Below are 18,107 nucleotides of genomic sequence, written 5' to 3' on the forward strand. Positions count from 1 at the left end.
CTCCGAGCCCGGGTGCTGGAGGGGGAGAGAGCTGCCGTGGGGAGCTCGGTACGTGCTGCACGGTTGGGGCCCCGCGGGGATGGACCGTCCCGTCAGTAAGGGGAACACCCTGAGAGGTGTCTTGGCGTAGCGGGGGCTGTAAGGGAGGGTGGGGAACAGAGGCAGCCAGCTGGGAGAGGGTTGCAGTTGTTTTTTGTACTCGGGGTGGAGTTCCATACAGCTTTTTCTAGCTTTGGAAGCAAAGCAGTTGTGAAAACAAAGCTTTTTTTTTTTTTTTAAATTCCTTTTAAAGGCACTGTTGTGTGTTGTTAGGAACACAAACCATTAGTGTATGTGCAGTGTGTTAGGCTATTTTAAAAAGTAGCTAAGCTGCAGTTGATACTTTAGACTTTTCTGATTATTTTTCTCGAGATTTGTTAGTCTTTACTCTGTAATCAAGATATTTTTAAAAAACTATGTCTTCTTTTTGTAAATATTTAAGTTTTAAAGTTACAGTTTTTATCAAATGAAATTTCTAACTATTTTTCTTATTTTACTCATTGCCCCTGACTGCAAGGGGAGCTGAAGAGGCTGCCCCTCTCTTGGGTGCTGGAAACTGTCAAGTGATGAGTTCCCTAACCTGTCAGTCTGATTTTAAACTAGGTTTATGGATGTCTGGAGAAAAGGAGTGGTTGTATTTCAGTTCCAAAGAGTAGGCTTATAACCAATAATTATATAAAGGAACAGGTTTGTTGGTTTTTTCCCCTTTTGAGTAACAGCTTATATAAAATATGTCTAGTTAGTTTTATTTTTCATATATATATTTGTATATGTAGATATGAAAAAAGAGGAAGGTCCATGGTGAAGCTACTCTCAGTGACACTTTAATGTACTGAATGGAATAATCTTGCACCAAGTTGACAGACAGGAGGTAGTGTATGTTTCTTAGCCTATACTTACAAAGTGAAACTCTTTGTTTGGGAACTTCATATTGTATTGTTACAGTCAGCAGTTACTTTCAAAATAAGAGCTAGACTAAAACCAAAGTCTCTTGATGATCTGAATAGCTGTTTAAGTTTCAGACCTGAAACTGAGACTAGAAAGGCTGCGGGTCACTGACTTCTTCGCATCTGCAAGTGATTGTGTTTCTGCATGGTTTTGGGCCCCTGCTGGGGAAAGAAATACTTCATGTAGCAATATAACTGAAGAGTGAAATAGGCTCTGAACACAGTTTACAAGGTACAAGACTTACTACTTGAAGCGATTATCTTTTATATTTCATTAAAAAACCTTTCTAAAAATATAAATTTAATGGCTAGACATAGCATGAGTTTTTGGTTATAATTGTGATGCTGGCTTAGCTTTTTTGTAAGCTGTTAGGTTTAGTTTATTGAATATCTGGGTGGATTAAAATGCAAATATGCTAGATGGTAATAATTATGGGTATTACAGTTAAGAAAGAAAACTAAAGTACAGTCTGCACTGTGGACCTTACAAGTTCAGTGCATATTTAGGCTCAAGTTGGATCTCATTCCAACTGTTCTAGGACATATCTACTTTTTCTAATCTGACAGCACTTCACTGTTTTTCAATTTGTTTTATTAAAGTAATAGTGAAATAAGCTTGAAATAGCAGTGTGCTCTTGCACAAATTAACGGCTCAGCAGGGAAGCTGTCATCCTTGGGAGAAGGTGATGAAATAGGTTTTATTCCTCTTCAAACTTCTGTCTGCTAAAATGTTGAAGTTAAAGTTGTTTTAGAACTATCAGCACAGCTAACTGAAATACAGTTTAGCTTTTTGTCAAATTAAACTGTACAACAGATTTATGTTGAATAAAGATGTGAGGTCAAATTAAAAAATCACTTCTGACTGAGAATATATACTTAAATAGCAACAAATGATTAAAACCGGTTCACAGTGTGTCATAAGTGATGGTAGTTGTGGAATTACGAATAAGAATATTGTCATTTTACAATGAAGCTTTAAAACTAAAGTGTCCTTAAATATTTTAAAGCAAAATGTAGCAGAAAAGACTGGAATTTCTTCAGTCAAATCTGCTTGTATATTTGAAGTCAAATCTGTTGTAGTGAAAATACTGATGGTGTTTCTACTGGAGATAGAAAGTTTTGCTTAGCTTGACTGCCAAATCCTAAACTTATGTTTGCAAGCCTGAGACTAAAATGGGGAAGGGAAAACTCCTTTTAACGCCAGCAAATGTCATACGAAGTTGTAATAAAAGAATCTGGAAATGGTATATTGTAATTGTTTTTGTCTTAGATTAATTGTTCTAATTTAAACCTTTATCTTTCTTAATGCAAGATTTCAGAGGTATAGTTTCAGCCTTTCTTTGTTTCAACTTGTCTCCTGTATTGAAACATTTCTTTGCTTTTTTGGCAAAAATGTTTGTCTCTTAATCCTGATAAACTGCTGGGTAGCTCTTTCACTGTAAATACTCTGTTATTGAGGTAGCTGTTCAAATTCTTACTGGTGTAAAAACTCACTAGTTTGTTAGTGCTAGCTACTGTCAGAATATCACTTCTGATAATTTTGTTTACAGATGTGCTCAAGACTCAATAGCAGTCTTAAATCTCTTAATCTTGTGAACCCATTCTCTTCAAAACTGGTGACTGGTTTGTTTTTCATAACTAAGGATTTGCCAAACTTTACAATTAAAAAGCGTTTATCTATCTGAGTACCCATTAAAGCTGGCTTCGGTCAAGTTTAAATGAACATGTCATCTATGGAGGCTGAATCTGAATTATGTTTCAGTTGTCTTCAAGAAAAGGACACCTAGAATTTAGCTTTCAGAATTCTTTAAGACTTTACCTGTGTAAGAGGAAGCTGGAGCACTAATGCCTGTTCTCATCTGACATAGAAATACAGCTTTGAGAATAGCTGTCTTGTTACATGAAGGAAAATGGAACTTCACATGCCAGGATTTTGTGGGTTGTGTTACTGCAACAAAACTGGGGCAGTTTCTGTGCTCTTATCAGTTTGCTGTGGTGGTGCAGTGCCAGGTACCTGGGCAGTTGCTGCTGCAGAAATGCCCAAAATGAATTCTGCGTTTTGGCTATGCTATATTGATTTATGCTACTCTGTATCTGAGCACTGATACCTTGCTGGTGACAGCATAAAGTATTTTGAGGTACTGATGCATGTAGCTTCCAGTTGTTCTGCTTTCTAAACTGGAATCTAGAATACCATAGTAGCACTGGGGTTTTAGTACCTCCATTCTGTTTTGCATGCATTAAATTGCTTTTCTAGATTTCAAACACAAAATTAGGCCTTGTTAGATTGTAAGAAATACCAGAATTGAAAAGACAAGTGTTTTGTGCTTTATATGTGCTTTTAGTAGATAACTAGGTTTGTACGTATGAAAGAAATGGCTTAACATGGTATGGTAGATCTGGGCTCTCCTAGTCACCTCATCTGGGTGCTGGTCTTGCTGGTGTTAAAGATTTTTGAGTTCTGCTGTGCGTTTAATGGCAGTAGCATCAAGCTACAAGAACTTTAACTTGGCACTAACGAGGCTGGGCTGCCAAGAAAGAGGAATGCATGGGGATAAGCCATTCACCACACTCCTTTCCTGTTGCTGTACATGGAGTCATGTAATGTTTGCTTCAAGTAAAGCAAACTGGGGAGCTTGTGAAGTTATGAGCAGCAGATAAAAATCAGGCTATCTAGAAATCACTTTCTTTGAAATGTTTTTCCATAGGATTGAGATAAAAGGGTTAATATTATCCAGGAGGAGAAATCTGCCCTTGCAAGACTCAAGTTTGAAATATCTGCTTCAAATGCCAGCACAGTCCTTGAATTTCTAGGAGATTGCTATAATTATTATACTATAATTCTTGCATTTAATTTGAGTTTATTTTTACTATGAGGCAAGGTTACGATGATCTAGATTTTTGAAGTTGGGGATGATATAAAGGGCATTAGATACCTAAATGTTAAATCAGGAGGACATAATCTTTATGGCTTTGAGTATGCAGACAGCCAATGAAGCATGTTGCTGAGATCAGCTGTTAATTTGGTGCTGGTATCTCAATAACACGAAATTGTTAGTGTGTATTTGGTCTACTTTGGAGAAACAGTCTAAAAGCTTAGTAATTCATTATTCTTTATTTTTTTAAAAACTTATACCTTGGTCTCTTTTACTAGTAAATAACCATAATAGTTGGGTATATGGAGTAAGTATTCTGATGAGCCTAGCCTTGTGCTTTCATTATGCACTTTAGTATTGCAACAGGAAGTTTTAACTAGTCAGTCTCAAACCTTATGTGACCACTAGTGTATTCTTAATAGTTTAGCCTGAATGGCCTTATGTGTGCTATGTTATACTTTCTACTGTTTTCAAAATTACTGCACAAACTGACAAAGCTGCTGCATTCTGGGGAGCAAAAAAAAAATTGTTCCTCCCTCCACCTTTTTTCTTACAGGTAGAGCAAGTGAAATTACTAGATCGGTTCAACTGACGGGAACTCTGTACCTTACAGCAACTCATCTGTTATTCATAGATTCAAGCCAGAGAGAAACATGGGTAAGGATAACAAATGCTTGTGGCTCAAAAGCATGGGTTCTTAAGATGCATTTGTTCTTCCTCATCTAAGGTTGAATTGTTTTACTAAAATGTTCATCTAAGGTAAAGATTATTCCCCACGCTCTTCTTGTTCACAGTGGCATAAGTTAATGATTTGCAGATTATACTCTTGCGTGATGCTGCTGCAGTTGAAATTGGGTAATGTTGAAAATGTTTACTTCTCTTCAAGCTGTTGTAATTTCTTCTATGGCCTTCACTTGTATTGCTGAGTGACTGTGTGGTAGTTTTCGTCAAACTGACTTGCACTGCAGTTCAGAGGCAGGAGTGGGAGACAGATAGTTTAAGCATCAGGTTTAAAATTTCTGTGTTAACTTACCTTGTATTTAGATCCTGCCTAGGTTAAATGAGACAGCAAAACCCAAAGATCTAGGCTTTGATGAAATATTGAAGATCCCATGCCCTTTTTTAAGAGTCATAAGCAGCTGTTTCTTCCCAAGCGTTCATCTCCGGAATAAAGAAAACTCAGAAGGGCTGTAGCTTCTTGGTGACCACTGCCAATGTTGTACAAAGTTGGCTAGTATGGTAATTCCCATCAGTTTTTCTGCTTAATGCCCTGGTGGCACGTGAGTGGTCATCAAGTTCTGTCTTCCATTGTAGCCCAACTACCTGACTGAGTTCAGTGCCTTAAGTCTATCTTCCTCCAGGATGAAATCTCATTTCCCTGGGTGTGGTTAATTTTTTTTTGTTTCCTGTAAGTGTATTTTTCTGGATTATCCTTAATCTTGTATCCTGGTTATCTGACTAGATGCCTCACAGTGCTGTCAAGAAAAGGTTTTGGTTTGTTTTTTTTTTTTTCTGTGATTTGTTCTTGGATGCAATGTACAATTTAGTACAAATCAAACTGTTAACCTTTCATACAAAATGTGTAATTGGGGAGAACATGATTCGACAGCATTGTGTCTCCCTGTGCACAATGTTAAAAGGTTTCATTTTGGGGAAATTGAGCCTATACTCTGAGTATTGCATTTCTGTGATGATAATGCAAGTACTAAGTATAATTATGATAGCGTTTCCAATATACTGTCTCTTTGTAAATGGATATTTGGCAGCATAGTTTTCAGATGCCTGTCTGGTTCTGATCAATATTTAAGAGGGGATGATCGCTTCAGTGAGATAATTGAAATCTTATCAAGAACATCTTATTCAGTTAAGGTAACGTATCTGTGGCTTTCTTTCCATGGTTGAACAGCTGTTCCTTTCCCATGTTTCCCTAAATTTTGTGTAGATTTGCCACACTGATAAATCTCTGGAGGGCTTTTGTATGTTCATTACTGTGACATTCTTCTGTTAAAGTGGTTGAAAGGCATTTAGCTGAGAGACTGTCGTGTCTACATAACACAGTGGGTAATACAGGAGATTTTTTTTATTTCCTGTTCATTCTGTAGATGTTAAATACTGGAATTTAAAATCTTCATCTTCTCTATCTCTTACACTTTGAATTGTTTTCCCTGACTTTTATTTTGCCTGAAAATTTTGAAGTATGGTTTTGGTAGTGGGGGGAGGGGATCCTGTTTGGACCCTGCTTGTCGGTATGCTTGTCGGTTAGCAAAGTTACAAAAGGGGATTGAACAACTGCAGTGGAGCTTTACTTGTCACTTTTGCATTTAGAAGAATATTTACTGTTCCTTACACACATTAGATAACACTTCGAAATGCGAGGGAAGAGAATAATTAGATTGTGACAAAATTATGCCAGTCTTGGATTTTTTCTTCTGAATTTATTTTTTTACAACTAAATGATTGACAAAAATATTCAAAATCCGTATTCAGCATTGCTTAATGTGTCTTATATCTGCTCTTGTAAATAGTATGCTGTTGTAATTTTTCATCAGCGTGCTTACGCTATGAGTTCTTGTGTGCCACAGATACTACATCATCACATTGCTGCAGTGGAAAAACTACCCTTGACTACTTCTGGCTGCCCCCTTGTCATCCAGTGCAAGAACTTCAGGACAGTTCACTTTGTTGTTCCCAGAGAGAGAGATTGTCATGATATTTATAACTCTTTGCTTCAGCTGTCAAGACCGGGTAATACTTCTAACTGTAGAAGACTTTGTGCTATATGCCTGGGTTATTAGCTGGGGGAGGAGGGAATCCATGGCTTTTTTGTGTATGTGTATATATATTTTAAAACGTTCATTATTTAAAAGTCTTTTAAATTGAATTGTATGTAAAAGAATTTTAATGATTAAGTGTTAATCTGCATACAAATTCAGAAGATATGTTGTCTGGGTTTTGTAGGTCACTGATACACGGTAACAGAATGCAAGAATCCTATATTTTTTCATTTCTAGTGTTATTCTTGAAACTGAATATAGATGCGTATAGTCTATGTTAACTGGTGTGTTCCATAGATAAAAGGCTACTAAGCAGACACTAACTTGTTACTGATTTCATGCAGTTTCAAAAAACAATGCTGAAGTTTTGATGCTAAAATAGCTGTACCAATTCAGCTTTACAAGAGGCTTCTGTCACCTAGTATGGTCTTTTGCATTTTCTGCTTTGTGTTTAGAACAATGTAAAATGTTACCATGTGTGATATGTGAATAGTGTATTAGGAAAAAAAAATATTTGGAAAGCTTTTTGCTTTGAAGGAGTCTCTAAAACCTGTTGCTTTAAAAGGTCAGTAGAGGTAAAATTCTGTTCTTGCCTCTAAAAATTGTTATTTTAGCTCTTGTGAAGTCTTCTAATAATTCTGCCTTTTATATTGTTTAATTTTGTCAGTCTTCATTGGTGAGTTCTGCTTTGCCCTTGTGACTCTAGAAATGTCCTTGCTGAAATAGGTCAAGCACACTCAAAGCTCTCATAACCTACCTTTAAATATTTACAATTGTGTCAGTTAACAGTATGATAGTTGCAGAATAAATATTTCAAGAGTGTCTATTATCTATTTAGTCTTGCTTCTGAGAATCTCAAAGCCTGAAAATTTCTCTGCAGTTTAGGCCATTTCAAGACTTGTCAACTGTGCTGCCTTTTCCCAGCCCAACATTTTTGGGGGCAACTCATTACATGGTCTTTTTCTTTACCTTTTAGCAAAATATGAAGAACTGTATGCCTTCTCCTATAATCCAAAACAAAATGAATCTGAGCAAGTCAAAGGTTGGCAGCTTATTGATCTAGCAGAAGAATATAAGAGAATGGGAGTGCCAAATGCTAACTGGCAGTTGTCCGATGCAAATCGTGATTATAAGGTAAGTATTGTAATGGAAACATGTCTTGCTCTGCATCTTTCTACTTTATCCTCTGACTTTAGTTCTATAGAAAATGGTATATACTATGAAATCAATTGGCTTGCTGCATAAGCAGGAACTTGCAGGTGAAGAGTTAACTACTTAATCAGTGTGCAATTGTACAACTTTCTAATTGAAGATTTTTCCAAGGCCTCATTGAGAGAGTATGGGTGCATGGACGCGTGTGTTCTTTGAGATTGTTTCTACAGTATACTTACCTGCAGTAATTCTGGTGCTCTGCAGCTTTGTTATCTCTTAACTGAGAATGATTCTACTTCAGCATTTGCAGTGTTGCCTGTGGAAGACAGTGGCTATGGTGGTGCAGCCTGATGAGATTTCATCTTACTTTGTAGTCTGCAAATACCAAATAAAAAGGGGAATAATTTCAGTATTTTATTTGAAATACATCTTAGCATTTCTACTGAAGAGTCACATTCTTGAGAGGTGAACGCTAGTATAGCAGTGCTTTCCAGCAGTGCTTGGTTGTATAACTTGGATACCAATTTGTACTTCTTCATCCATGGCTTGTTTCCTCTTCTGAGCTATTCCTGCGTATATAGGGAAACGTTAGTGTTTTGCCTAATGGCTCTCAAATAGGATGCAATAAAACTAATAGGCTTTGTGCCTTGTACATAAAATTCTTTTTGTTTACCTGTGTCTTTCAGATTTGTGAAACGTATCCTAGAGAACTTTATGTTCCTAGAACTGCAAGCAAGCCCATAATTGTTGGTAGCTCCAAGTTCAGAAGCAAAGGAAGATTCCCAGTGTTGTCATATTATCATAAAAACAAAGAGGTATAGTATGTCCTCCTCTTAATGCAAATGTACTGAAAATTATTTCTTAACACTTGGGTTCAGGGTAGGTAAGGAGGTAAATACAGTGGCTTGTATGAGAATGGTATAACTCATGATAACGTTAACTAACAGCTGACACTAGCGGTGTGCTAACGGGATACTGAATTAAAATAAGCCAGTTTAAAATAAATCCTTAAGTAATCAGTTGAATCTCTTTAAAGCTTTCAGAAACTGACCTTAAAATAACTGAAGATAGCTTTTGGTCAAGTGATCTGTCTTCCTGGGTATATCAAGAATAAAATCTGTTAGGTCAAAATGGGGGTTAAACAGCCTGAGAGAATAGAGCTGGTTCTTTAAGGAGGAATTCGCAAGGTAAGAAGAACTAGAGGATGAGAAATAAGATTTTTGCATGGTTTGATAGAGTGACGTGAAGCAGCATCTACTTGTCTCAGCTAGGGGGTATCTTTGAAGGGAGAGAAGGATTGTCACCTTGCTGAGTTGAATTTGTGAAGGATAGGTGTTAAGCTACTAGATGTATTTGAAGATAATTACTATATCGAAGATGTACCTCATGCCTTCTGAAATACAATATATCATTGAAAATGACATGATGAAAATTTTATCAGGCAATAATGTATTGTACTTGTGGTAATAAAACCAACCATGATTCACTTCATACCAGGGGACTAACTTGCCTTCCTAAAGTGTATTTTTTCCAGCCTATACTTTTTTGGAATTTTTATACTTGGGGAAAGTCCATTATGTAAGCTGGTACCTTGCCCATGTAGATAAGCCTGAAAAAATGTTTTGATAAACCTTTAGGTTTAAGTCATAGGTCCTGTGTGATTAAGTCATAGGTCTGCAAGTGATGTTCTTAAAGCTGGAACACCTAAACTTTTTTTCTGTTTAGTGCTGTTATCTGCCAAATCAAACAATTTATTTCAGTGTCTTCTTTTAATTATGCAAAGTGTTTCAACTATATGTATTCATCTGATGCCAACTTATTCTTTGTTTTCTATGGTAGGCTGCAATTTGCAGATGCAGTCAACCTCTCTCAGGTTTCAGTGCCAGGTGCCTGGAAGATGAACACATGTTGCAAGCCATCAGTAAAGCGAATCCTTCCAATCGCTACATGTATGTCATGGACACCAGGCCAAAGGTATGTACTTCAGGTTCTACAGCCTAGCCTCCCTTCCTGACCATTACAGTACAGGGATACAGTGTAATTCTAGAAAAATTTGGAGCTAAATATGACTCCATCATAGGCAAAAATGTTCTTTAAAGGTAAGGTTAGGCCTCTGTTCAGGCATTTAATTACTTGCTTTCTTAAAGAAGTTGAACCCCTCTCAGGACTCAGCTAGAATTCACTGAATATGCTTATGAAATTTTGTGGAGGTGCATTTAAAATACATTTAAAGCACAGTTAAGAAGTAAATAGTTCAGTGGGCTCCAAGTCATTGTAACTTTGAAATTAAATTCATGAAGTGAGCTGTGTTGGGGTTTCTTTCAGAATGGGAGGGAGTACTGTGTTCTCTGTAAAAGTCCTCTGAAAACTGCTATTGCTGTCAGGAAGAAGTGGGGGAAATTCTCTTGTAGCATTCTGAGGTCGTACTTCATCACTGTCAAATTAAATTGAATTATGTTGGGTTTTTGACCTGTGCTGGAGTGTATGGGATAACTTTTACTCTTTAGACCACCTGCATTTAAATTGGTATTCATTTCACTCAAATCTATCATGAGGATGTGAAGTGAAAAATCCTACACTGTAGGATCTGAACTTATTTTGGACAGTGTTTAACAGTAGGTTGGTTTGACAAACTGAACCTAAGCTATTTGTGGGGTTTTTATAGTTGTAATTTGTATAACTGCAGCAATTTGTCTTCTTACCCCAGAAATTGACATGTTTAGGATGCCTGGAAAGTGCGCGTATGGTTAAATCTGGGTCTTATTCTTTCCTTTTTTAGGTTAATTATTTTGTAGTATCTTTGCTTAGAAAGGTTTGGAAATAAGTAAAGGTTTGGTGTCGGGGAATGCAAAACCAGGAAATTAAGTTATTAAATGCATTTTTCAGATGTATCAACTCTGTGTTGCTTTTTATGTATTATGCCTTTCTTACACTTGAATGCTTTCAAGTTGATTTGCAACAAACTGTTAATTTATTAGAATCTGTTTAAGTGTGTGCTCTTGTGTGATTTTTTTTTTTTTCCTCCTCCTGTGTATTCCATTGAAATTGCATGACTTTTGTTACTTAATTTGAGATTTTTATTTTGAGTACTTGTTTTCAGTATTTTTATTTTGCTTTATTTAAGCTTAATGCAATGGCAAACAGAGCTGCTGGGAAGGGCTATGAGAACGAAGACAACTACTCTAACATTAGGTTCCAGTTTGTTGGCATTGAAAATATCCATGTAATGAGATCGAGCTTACAAAAACTTCTGGAAGGTATGTTCCAACTGTACTACCATAATGTATATGAAAGTGGAATACGTATTTTTCTGAAGTCTTTAATAATAGCCTACACAAACTGTATTGATATTTCTGTATTTTATCCTAGCTTTGTGTTTAGTACCAGTTTGCTGTGCTCTGTGGTAGGTAATGAATTGCCTTAAACCTTTACCTTTAAACTGCAAACCCCGTGAATGGAGTTATTTTGAAGAAAATTAACTAAGTGGCACATATGGCTTGGGTAAACTTGATTAGTATGTTGGTGCCTTGTGGGAAAGACTTGTTTTCCAAGTATACATGCGTGTGTACACATGTGTAATATAAATGCATAAAACAGCATGTATCTCTACATACATTTTTGTATATAGAATACTGATTATTCAAGGAGCACTTACTTCCATGGAATTCGTAATAAGCATATGGCCTGTGCAAAACTTGAGCTCTGGCCTCGTGAGCCACTTCTGTGCTTGTTGGTACATTTTGGTGTTTGTAGAGAGGGGGACACGGGAAAAGTGAACCACTTCACCATACCGTTGCCTGTAACATGGTGATGAAAATGGAGAGGCAGAAGTCTATTAAATACTTCTATTAATATTTTATTCAGGGAAATGCCTGAAAACAAATTTAAGACTCTTTGTGGAGTATTAATACTGAGATTAGAGTACAGTGGCAGAAGTCAGGCTTCCATATCTAAGTGCTTCCCTTGTAGAATTACGCAAATATTTCCAGTCACGGACAAGGTTTACCCTTGTATGGAAGCCTATTTTGATGAAGACATTCTGGCCACATAGGTCAAGAAATCTTACAGATTAGTGGTGTAGTCTTACTTCACTCTCATTGAGCCTGTATCTGGTGCTAACGTATTCTTCCAGCAATCTGAATGGAATACTACTGCGCTTTGATAATACGCATTTTTGTGGTTATTCCTGCACATACTTCATTGAAAGGAAAGATGAACAGCATGAGCCTGAACTTCAGTTTTTAAATTTGGCATAATACCTCCTTCTTCTGCTAATGTGGGGTGTTTTTTTATTTTTTTTGTTAATTTCCAGAAAACTAGCTAATAAACTTCATTTTTTTTTTTTTTTTTAAAGAGGCCTGGTCCTGTGTAATAACGTCTGCAGAAACGTACGCATCATATGGTTAAACTTCACAGACTTCATATTCCTTCCATTTGACTTAGCATACTACCAACAGTACTTATCAAATATCTTTCTGTAGCTTTCATTAAGGATGGAATATGTTTTCATTGTTCCTTGTGTGAAGGATTGATTTATTTAAATTCTGTTGAAACAAAATCAGGAGTAATGTCTATAGTTGTTCTCCAGATCAGGTTTTGGGTTAAATTAACACATTTGTTCTCCCTCTGTTCAGTCTGTATAATACACTCGTTTGCTGAATGCCAGTCTAGAAGTGGAAGCATCTTTAGGAAAAATTTAGGGAGGTGTGCAATAATTTACTCTCCGGACTCCTGTAGAAATGTGCCATCAGTGGGGTGATAAGTAAGGAAATAATATGAAAATGGTTCATAACTTAAAATAAGGAAAATGCCATTTAACTTCTGTGTATCAGCTTCCCCTGGATGTGCTGAACTGAATTTTTGCTAATCAGGAATGTGATACCAATGACCCTGTTCTTTCAAGAGCCATTGTACTGGGACTGTCCTCAGTTTTATTTGTAACAAACAATGGTTATTCAGTTGCCCAGGGAAGTTGTGGATGCCCCATCCCTGGAGGTGTTCAAGGCCAGGCTGGATGAGGCTTTGAGCAACCTGGTCTAGTGGAGGGTGTCCCTGCCCATGGCAGGGGGGTTGGAACTAGATGATCTTTTAAGGTGCCTTCCAACCCAAACCATTCTGTGATGTTCAGCATGTGTCCTGCTCCTAGGCTCTTTATCTTCCTGATTTCCTTTAGAATCTAGCAATTCCATTTGCAAGCAGAATGTAAGATATAATCCTTTGCAAGACCCTTGTGTAATGGGACTACACCATGGAGCATGCTAGGGGGATTTACAGTCTATTCTTCATCTCTGATTCAGCTGCTTTTTTTACAAATCTTGGATGCAGTGAAACAAAATTTCTCTAAAATAGTTTTCTTCAGTGTGGATGTGATGACTCTGCTCCCCTGATGGGCAGACTGCCCATCTATACAACACTAATGGAAGAATCTTCACATAGACTAGATTTGTGGCTGGGGTATTAAATATAAAGTCCAGTCTCTATATATTCAAAAATATAGTATTACATGTCAGAAAAGATTGAACTCTGATAAACAAAAAGGTTTTGTGTATGTCAAGAAACAGCATTTCTGCAGAAAATATTTGAGGAAGAGGGTCAGTAATAATCACTGATCTGCTGCATGTATTTTAATGACATAAATGTGTTAACTAAGGGTTTTTTGTGTGTTACGTGGTGTGTGTGTGTATGGGGGTTGGGGTTGTTTGTTTTGTGTTTGTTCAGTTGTTAAAAAATGGACCTCTGGCCCTAACCCACTGTGCTTCAGTCTGCAGGTTCTAGTCACCTCTTGAACTGCTGCCTGAGGTATTGCTAGTAGTGTGTATAAGGACAATCAAGCAATGCAATATTGAGGTTTTGGGGCTTATGCATGCAGAGTGTGCATTTTTATGATGCGATCCATATAGCCAAAACTTATCTTGAGTGATGGTTATTGTGAAGTAGCTAAACATCTTAGTGGTACCATGAATCATCTTTGACCCTTTTTCGGGACTGGAATTTTTTTTTTTTTCCCAGCATATAAGTATCAAAACAGTTTATTTGTTTCATCACCAAGGAGCGTAAAAATGTCTGTGTTAATTTGCAGAAATGGAAACTAATTATTTGGGCTTACGGTATGTGTTCTTATCTCTGCCTTGGTTTATATAAATGTAGAAATCTATCTAGAAGGGGGAAATACTAGTGGTGAAATATCTCTACCAAGCTGAAGATTCTGATCAAAAGCAGATTTTTCACAGCAGCATCTCGGTGTAAATAAACGGAAGGCTGGAAGCCTATTTATTTTCTATCTGAAAGCTTGTGCTTTACACCATAAGCTACAGAATGTAGGGGTGTGCTGCTATGAATAGTGCCTCTAGACATTACCTTGTCTGTCCAACCCCTTCCTTGCATATTTTTAGTTTATTTCCTTTACCATAGAGTGGTGGACCTGTTTGTGTACTGTTGTGATTGAACAGGTGTTTGGAACCACTGTTGTAGAGGGAGTATGAGCTAGCTGAAAGGATCATATAGGTCTCAGCTGATTTCTTCCATGTGCTAGACTTTTCCAAAATAGCTCTTGTCTAATGGTGCTATTTCTTTCAAAGACCAGGGAAAACTAGCATAGCTTTTGCTGCATTTACTGATATTTACAGACTAACCTTTAAAATTAGGTCTTGTATCTGGGGATTTCTTGATGTTTTGTTACCTCATTGTGCTATGGTTTGCTAGATAGTTTTGTAGATGACAAAGATCTATGGGCTTTAGAAAAGGTGCTGTGATATTTATTTGGAAGCCTGTTTTTGTTACAGCATTCATCAGCAACTGGCACTATGACTCCTCCTGAACAATGGGGAGTATACCAAACCCTGTATGGCTGAAAGCTGAGAAACATGTAGTTTCATGTAGTAGCAGAAACAGGAAATCTCCATGAGGCAGTGGTTTATAGCCTTCATTACATCAGGGGACTTGACTGAACATGAAACTGCATCACAGAATGACTTGGTGAATTTTGTTCTCTTTTTTCCCTACTGACTCACTTCCTCCCATAGTCAGAAATAAAGGTTATTTTGCAGCTGCTGTGTGAATATCCCCACTGATAGTTTTCAGCTACAGAGGCTTTTTAGTTTCATTTGGGGCCCACTAGGTTGGAATAATAGAATTGTTTAGGTTGGAAAAGACCTTTAAGTTCATAGAGTCTAACTGTTAAGCTTGGTAGAAAGTAGGCTTCTGCTGTAGATTGCAATCTTGGGTATCTTCTCTTAAAATCACACAGATCTGAAGCTATATTAGACAGTGAATATTTATTTTCTTATTGACAGAAGTTTGTCTTGTTTGGACAGTAATGTAATGGTGTGAGTTGCTACTCAACCTGGTTCTTGTATGATTTTCTGTCTCATTTGTGAATTGGTATCAGTGTGAGAAACTTTCAGATTTCCTCTAAATCTCTTGCTGCTGCAGCAAGGCGTCTTTCCTTTGAGTTCTTCCCTGCCCTCTCAATTGCCATTGTTGTTATAGGATCAAAGAGTACTACAGAAGAATGGTAGAGATCAGTCAGAATTACAGTATGTCAAGTCTGGATGTAGACAAAATCTCAATGGTTTTCAGTTCATCACCACATCCTTGGGCTGCATTCACTTTATTCTCCTAAGCAGAGTGGAGAAGGTGATGAAACTCTGGCAGTGTGACTATGCTGAACTGTATACATTGTATGGATGCAGCTACTTTGTACTAGCTTCTGTAATTTTTAAGTTTTTCTGGGAAGCTTTTGGCATTTGCATTTCCTTCCGTGGTAGGGCGAGGATCTGGCTCCTTGTTGGGGATAACCACTGTATTCACTTTGAATGTTATTTTGTAAGACACAAAGACCTTACTTTTGTCATTCATGGTTACTGTAGTTCCACAGGATTGAATTCTGGATGGAGAATGTGTGGTTTGTTTTTTTTTTTTTTGTACCTGCTCTCTTAACCATTTGAGTAGTGGTTTCCTGAAAGATTTCTAATCAACTTGCAACATAAGACATTAGAAACAATATACAAGTATTCTTTCTCCATTGCAGGGTATAGGTAGCTGCAACTGCTTAAGGCTTTCTAACTCTTGGTTTTTTTCAGTCACTGGCACGAAGGGTTTGTCTGTCAATGACTTTTTGTCTGGTTTGGAGAATTCTGGATGGCTGCGTCACATCAAAGCTGTGTTGGATGCTGCTGTCTTCCTAGTCAAGGTAACTTGCATGCTGCTTCTTTATTTGGTGGGAAGTTGACTTGCTAACAGGCAAAATTATACTTTAATATTATATAATGTGTAAAATTCTGCAGTTGACCTTTCTGGAAGTAGATGCTTAGTATTCACTGATACATCTGATATACTGTTTTAAGTATTGCATGTTTCTTTATGATTGGTGATGTTAAATGTGCCAGCTAATGTTTTGGGGTTTGTTTTTTTTTTAATGCTGTTTGGTCACCTTACTGAGAGATGGAGGGATTCTTGTGCTTCCTGGTTCTTTTAGGTATTTATGAAAGGTAACCAGCTTGGAGGTGGATGGAGCAAACTATTCTTTAGTGTACCCTAAAAAACAGAACTCCTGGGGCACTAATTGCAGATAAACCAAACTGGCTATGCTGACTTCATTTGGCAAGGAAATGGGGCTTTTTATGAAAGAATTCAGAGGAACAATTGCCTTTTCCAGGCACCTGTGAAGCCAAGGGCTTGACCTGAGGGGCACTGGGTGAAGAAAAAAACCTGGATCTTTGTTTTTACTTAGTTAAATAACAAGGGCTTACTTTAGTTAAAAGTGGATGATTCTCTTAAAGGTGATCTTCAAAAATATATGGGTTAACAGGGTTTGAATTCTTAGCTGAAGCTAATAAGCATTTCCTAGTTCTTAACTTTGGGAAGTATAATGAAGAACAAGTGGGTACCTTTAATGATGAGTTTGTGTTGTTCTGGGTTTTTTTAACCTGTTTGGTCTGTAATGGGCAGTCTACTGCTTTCTTACTATGCATTGCAAGGGTTTTTTATAAGTTAAGTTTTATGAGGGGTAGAAAGAGAACTGTAAACCACTGTAGATGTTCTTGTTACCTTGTGCGAAGGTGTTAATGGAATTTCTTCCAGTAATAAGGAATTTTCTTTACTTCTACCAAGAGAAATTCCTAGCTTTCTGATAGTGTCAAATCCTTTCCTCATAATAAATGTTTCTCTTGCTTTGTTAAATAAAATGGTCTCTGCTGTGAGTTTGGGATAAGTGTAGCTTTTGTACTTATTTACTGAATTTTGACTTCTGTCTAGAATAGAACATTCACTAAGAAATAACTGTGTTTCGCAGGCAATAGCAGTTGAGAGCGCGAGTGTATTGGTGCACTGCTCGGATGGCTGGGATAGGACTTCCCAAGTTTGTTCTCTTGGAGCTCTCTTACTGGATTCCTATTACAGAACAATCAAAGGATTCATGGTAAGCAAGCTGTTGCATTGTTGACTTGTTCCTTGGTAGACAAAGGATGTAAAATGTTTGGGTGTGAAAGGGAGTGGTGTAGACATACTGATTCTTTTTTTTTTTTTTTTGTAGTTACAAATATAAGATTTGTGGTATGCTGATAAATCTATCTTTTAGAAATACTTTGCTACTGGTAAGAACCATTTATTTAAGATCTAAAAAAACTAAATACAAATAGCGGATTGCTTTAGGCACCCTGCAGAAATGTTGCAATGATTGCCTTTTGCATCCAAAGAAGCCCCTTATCTATGACACGTAAGGATTACAAAGTGCTTGTGTGAAATAGTAGATGTACTAAATTGTAGCAGCTCTGTGCTTTTATCACTTGTCCCAAAATCAACATAATTAAAAACTAAAAATGACAACTCCTCCAGTGCCAGAGACCCGAAGATACTTAAGCAATCTAAATTTCTTCATCTTTCTATAGAGAAGAGGAAGAATTTTAGTATGATGATTCCAAATTTTAGGGTAGGAAAATCAACAGTGTTCTGCAGTTGCAATACAAGGTATTGTGGGAACTCCTGGAAGATAGTACCTGAAACTAGTTCCATATATTGGTTAGAACTAATTATGAGCAACAAAAGTGAAATCGAGGAGGAATTAATAGGATTAATTTATTGTGAATAGTGAGGATGTGTGTAATATTTAAGGAAGCAATTTATGTTTGGGTTTCAGTCCTCACTGTCAATTAGATTTCTGGGAAAAGTTCTGCAATGGACAGGCAGTGCTATGTTCCTTTTGGTGCTTGATACTGTGAATGAAGTGATAAAACGACTACTGTTGATATTAACAAACTTATTGCTATAAAATGGTACGAAGATTATACGGTGTGATTTTATGTAAACGGTGATAGCAGGAA

At 37.0% G+C, this 18,107-nt stretch overlaps 1 protein-coding gene across 1 annotated transcript in view; it reads left to right on the forward strand.

Moving 5' to 3' along the window:
- Positions 1–4,418: 4,418 nt before the first annotated feature.
- MTMR6 (myotubularin related protein 6) overlaps positions 4,419–18,107 on the forward strand; it is a gene marked incomplete at its 5' end in the record, with an annotated part of 18,480 nt that continues 4,791 nt past the window's right edge. Inside the window, 9 exon segments of the mRNA XM_010076818.1 lie at positions 4,419–4,449; positions 4,452–4,519; positions 6,445–6,607; positions 7,613–7,770; positions 8,475–8,603; positions 9,628–9,762; positions 10,913–11,045; positions 15,870–15,979; positions 17,081–17,206. Coding sequence (XP_010075120.1) covers positions 4,419–4,449; positions 4,452–4,519; positions 6,445–6,607; positions 7,613–7,770; positions 8,475–8,603; positions 9,628–9,762; positions 10,913–11,045; positions 15,870–15,979; positions 17,081–17,206 — 1,053 coding nt within the window.

This window comes from Pterocles gutturalis, unplaced genomic scaffold (genome assembly GCF_000699245.1).
Source record: "Pterocles gutturalis isolate BGI_N339 unplaced genomic scaffold, ASM69924v1 scaffold5028, whole genome shotgun sequence".
Classification (NCBI taxonomy): domain Eukaryota; kingdom Metazoa; phylum Chordata; class Aves; order Pterocliformes; family Pteroclidae; genus Pterocles; species Pterocles gutturalis.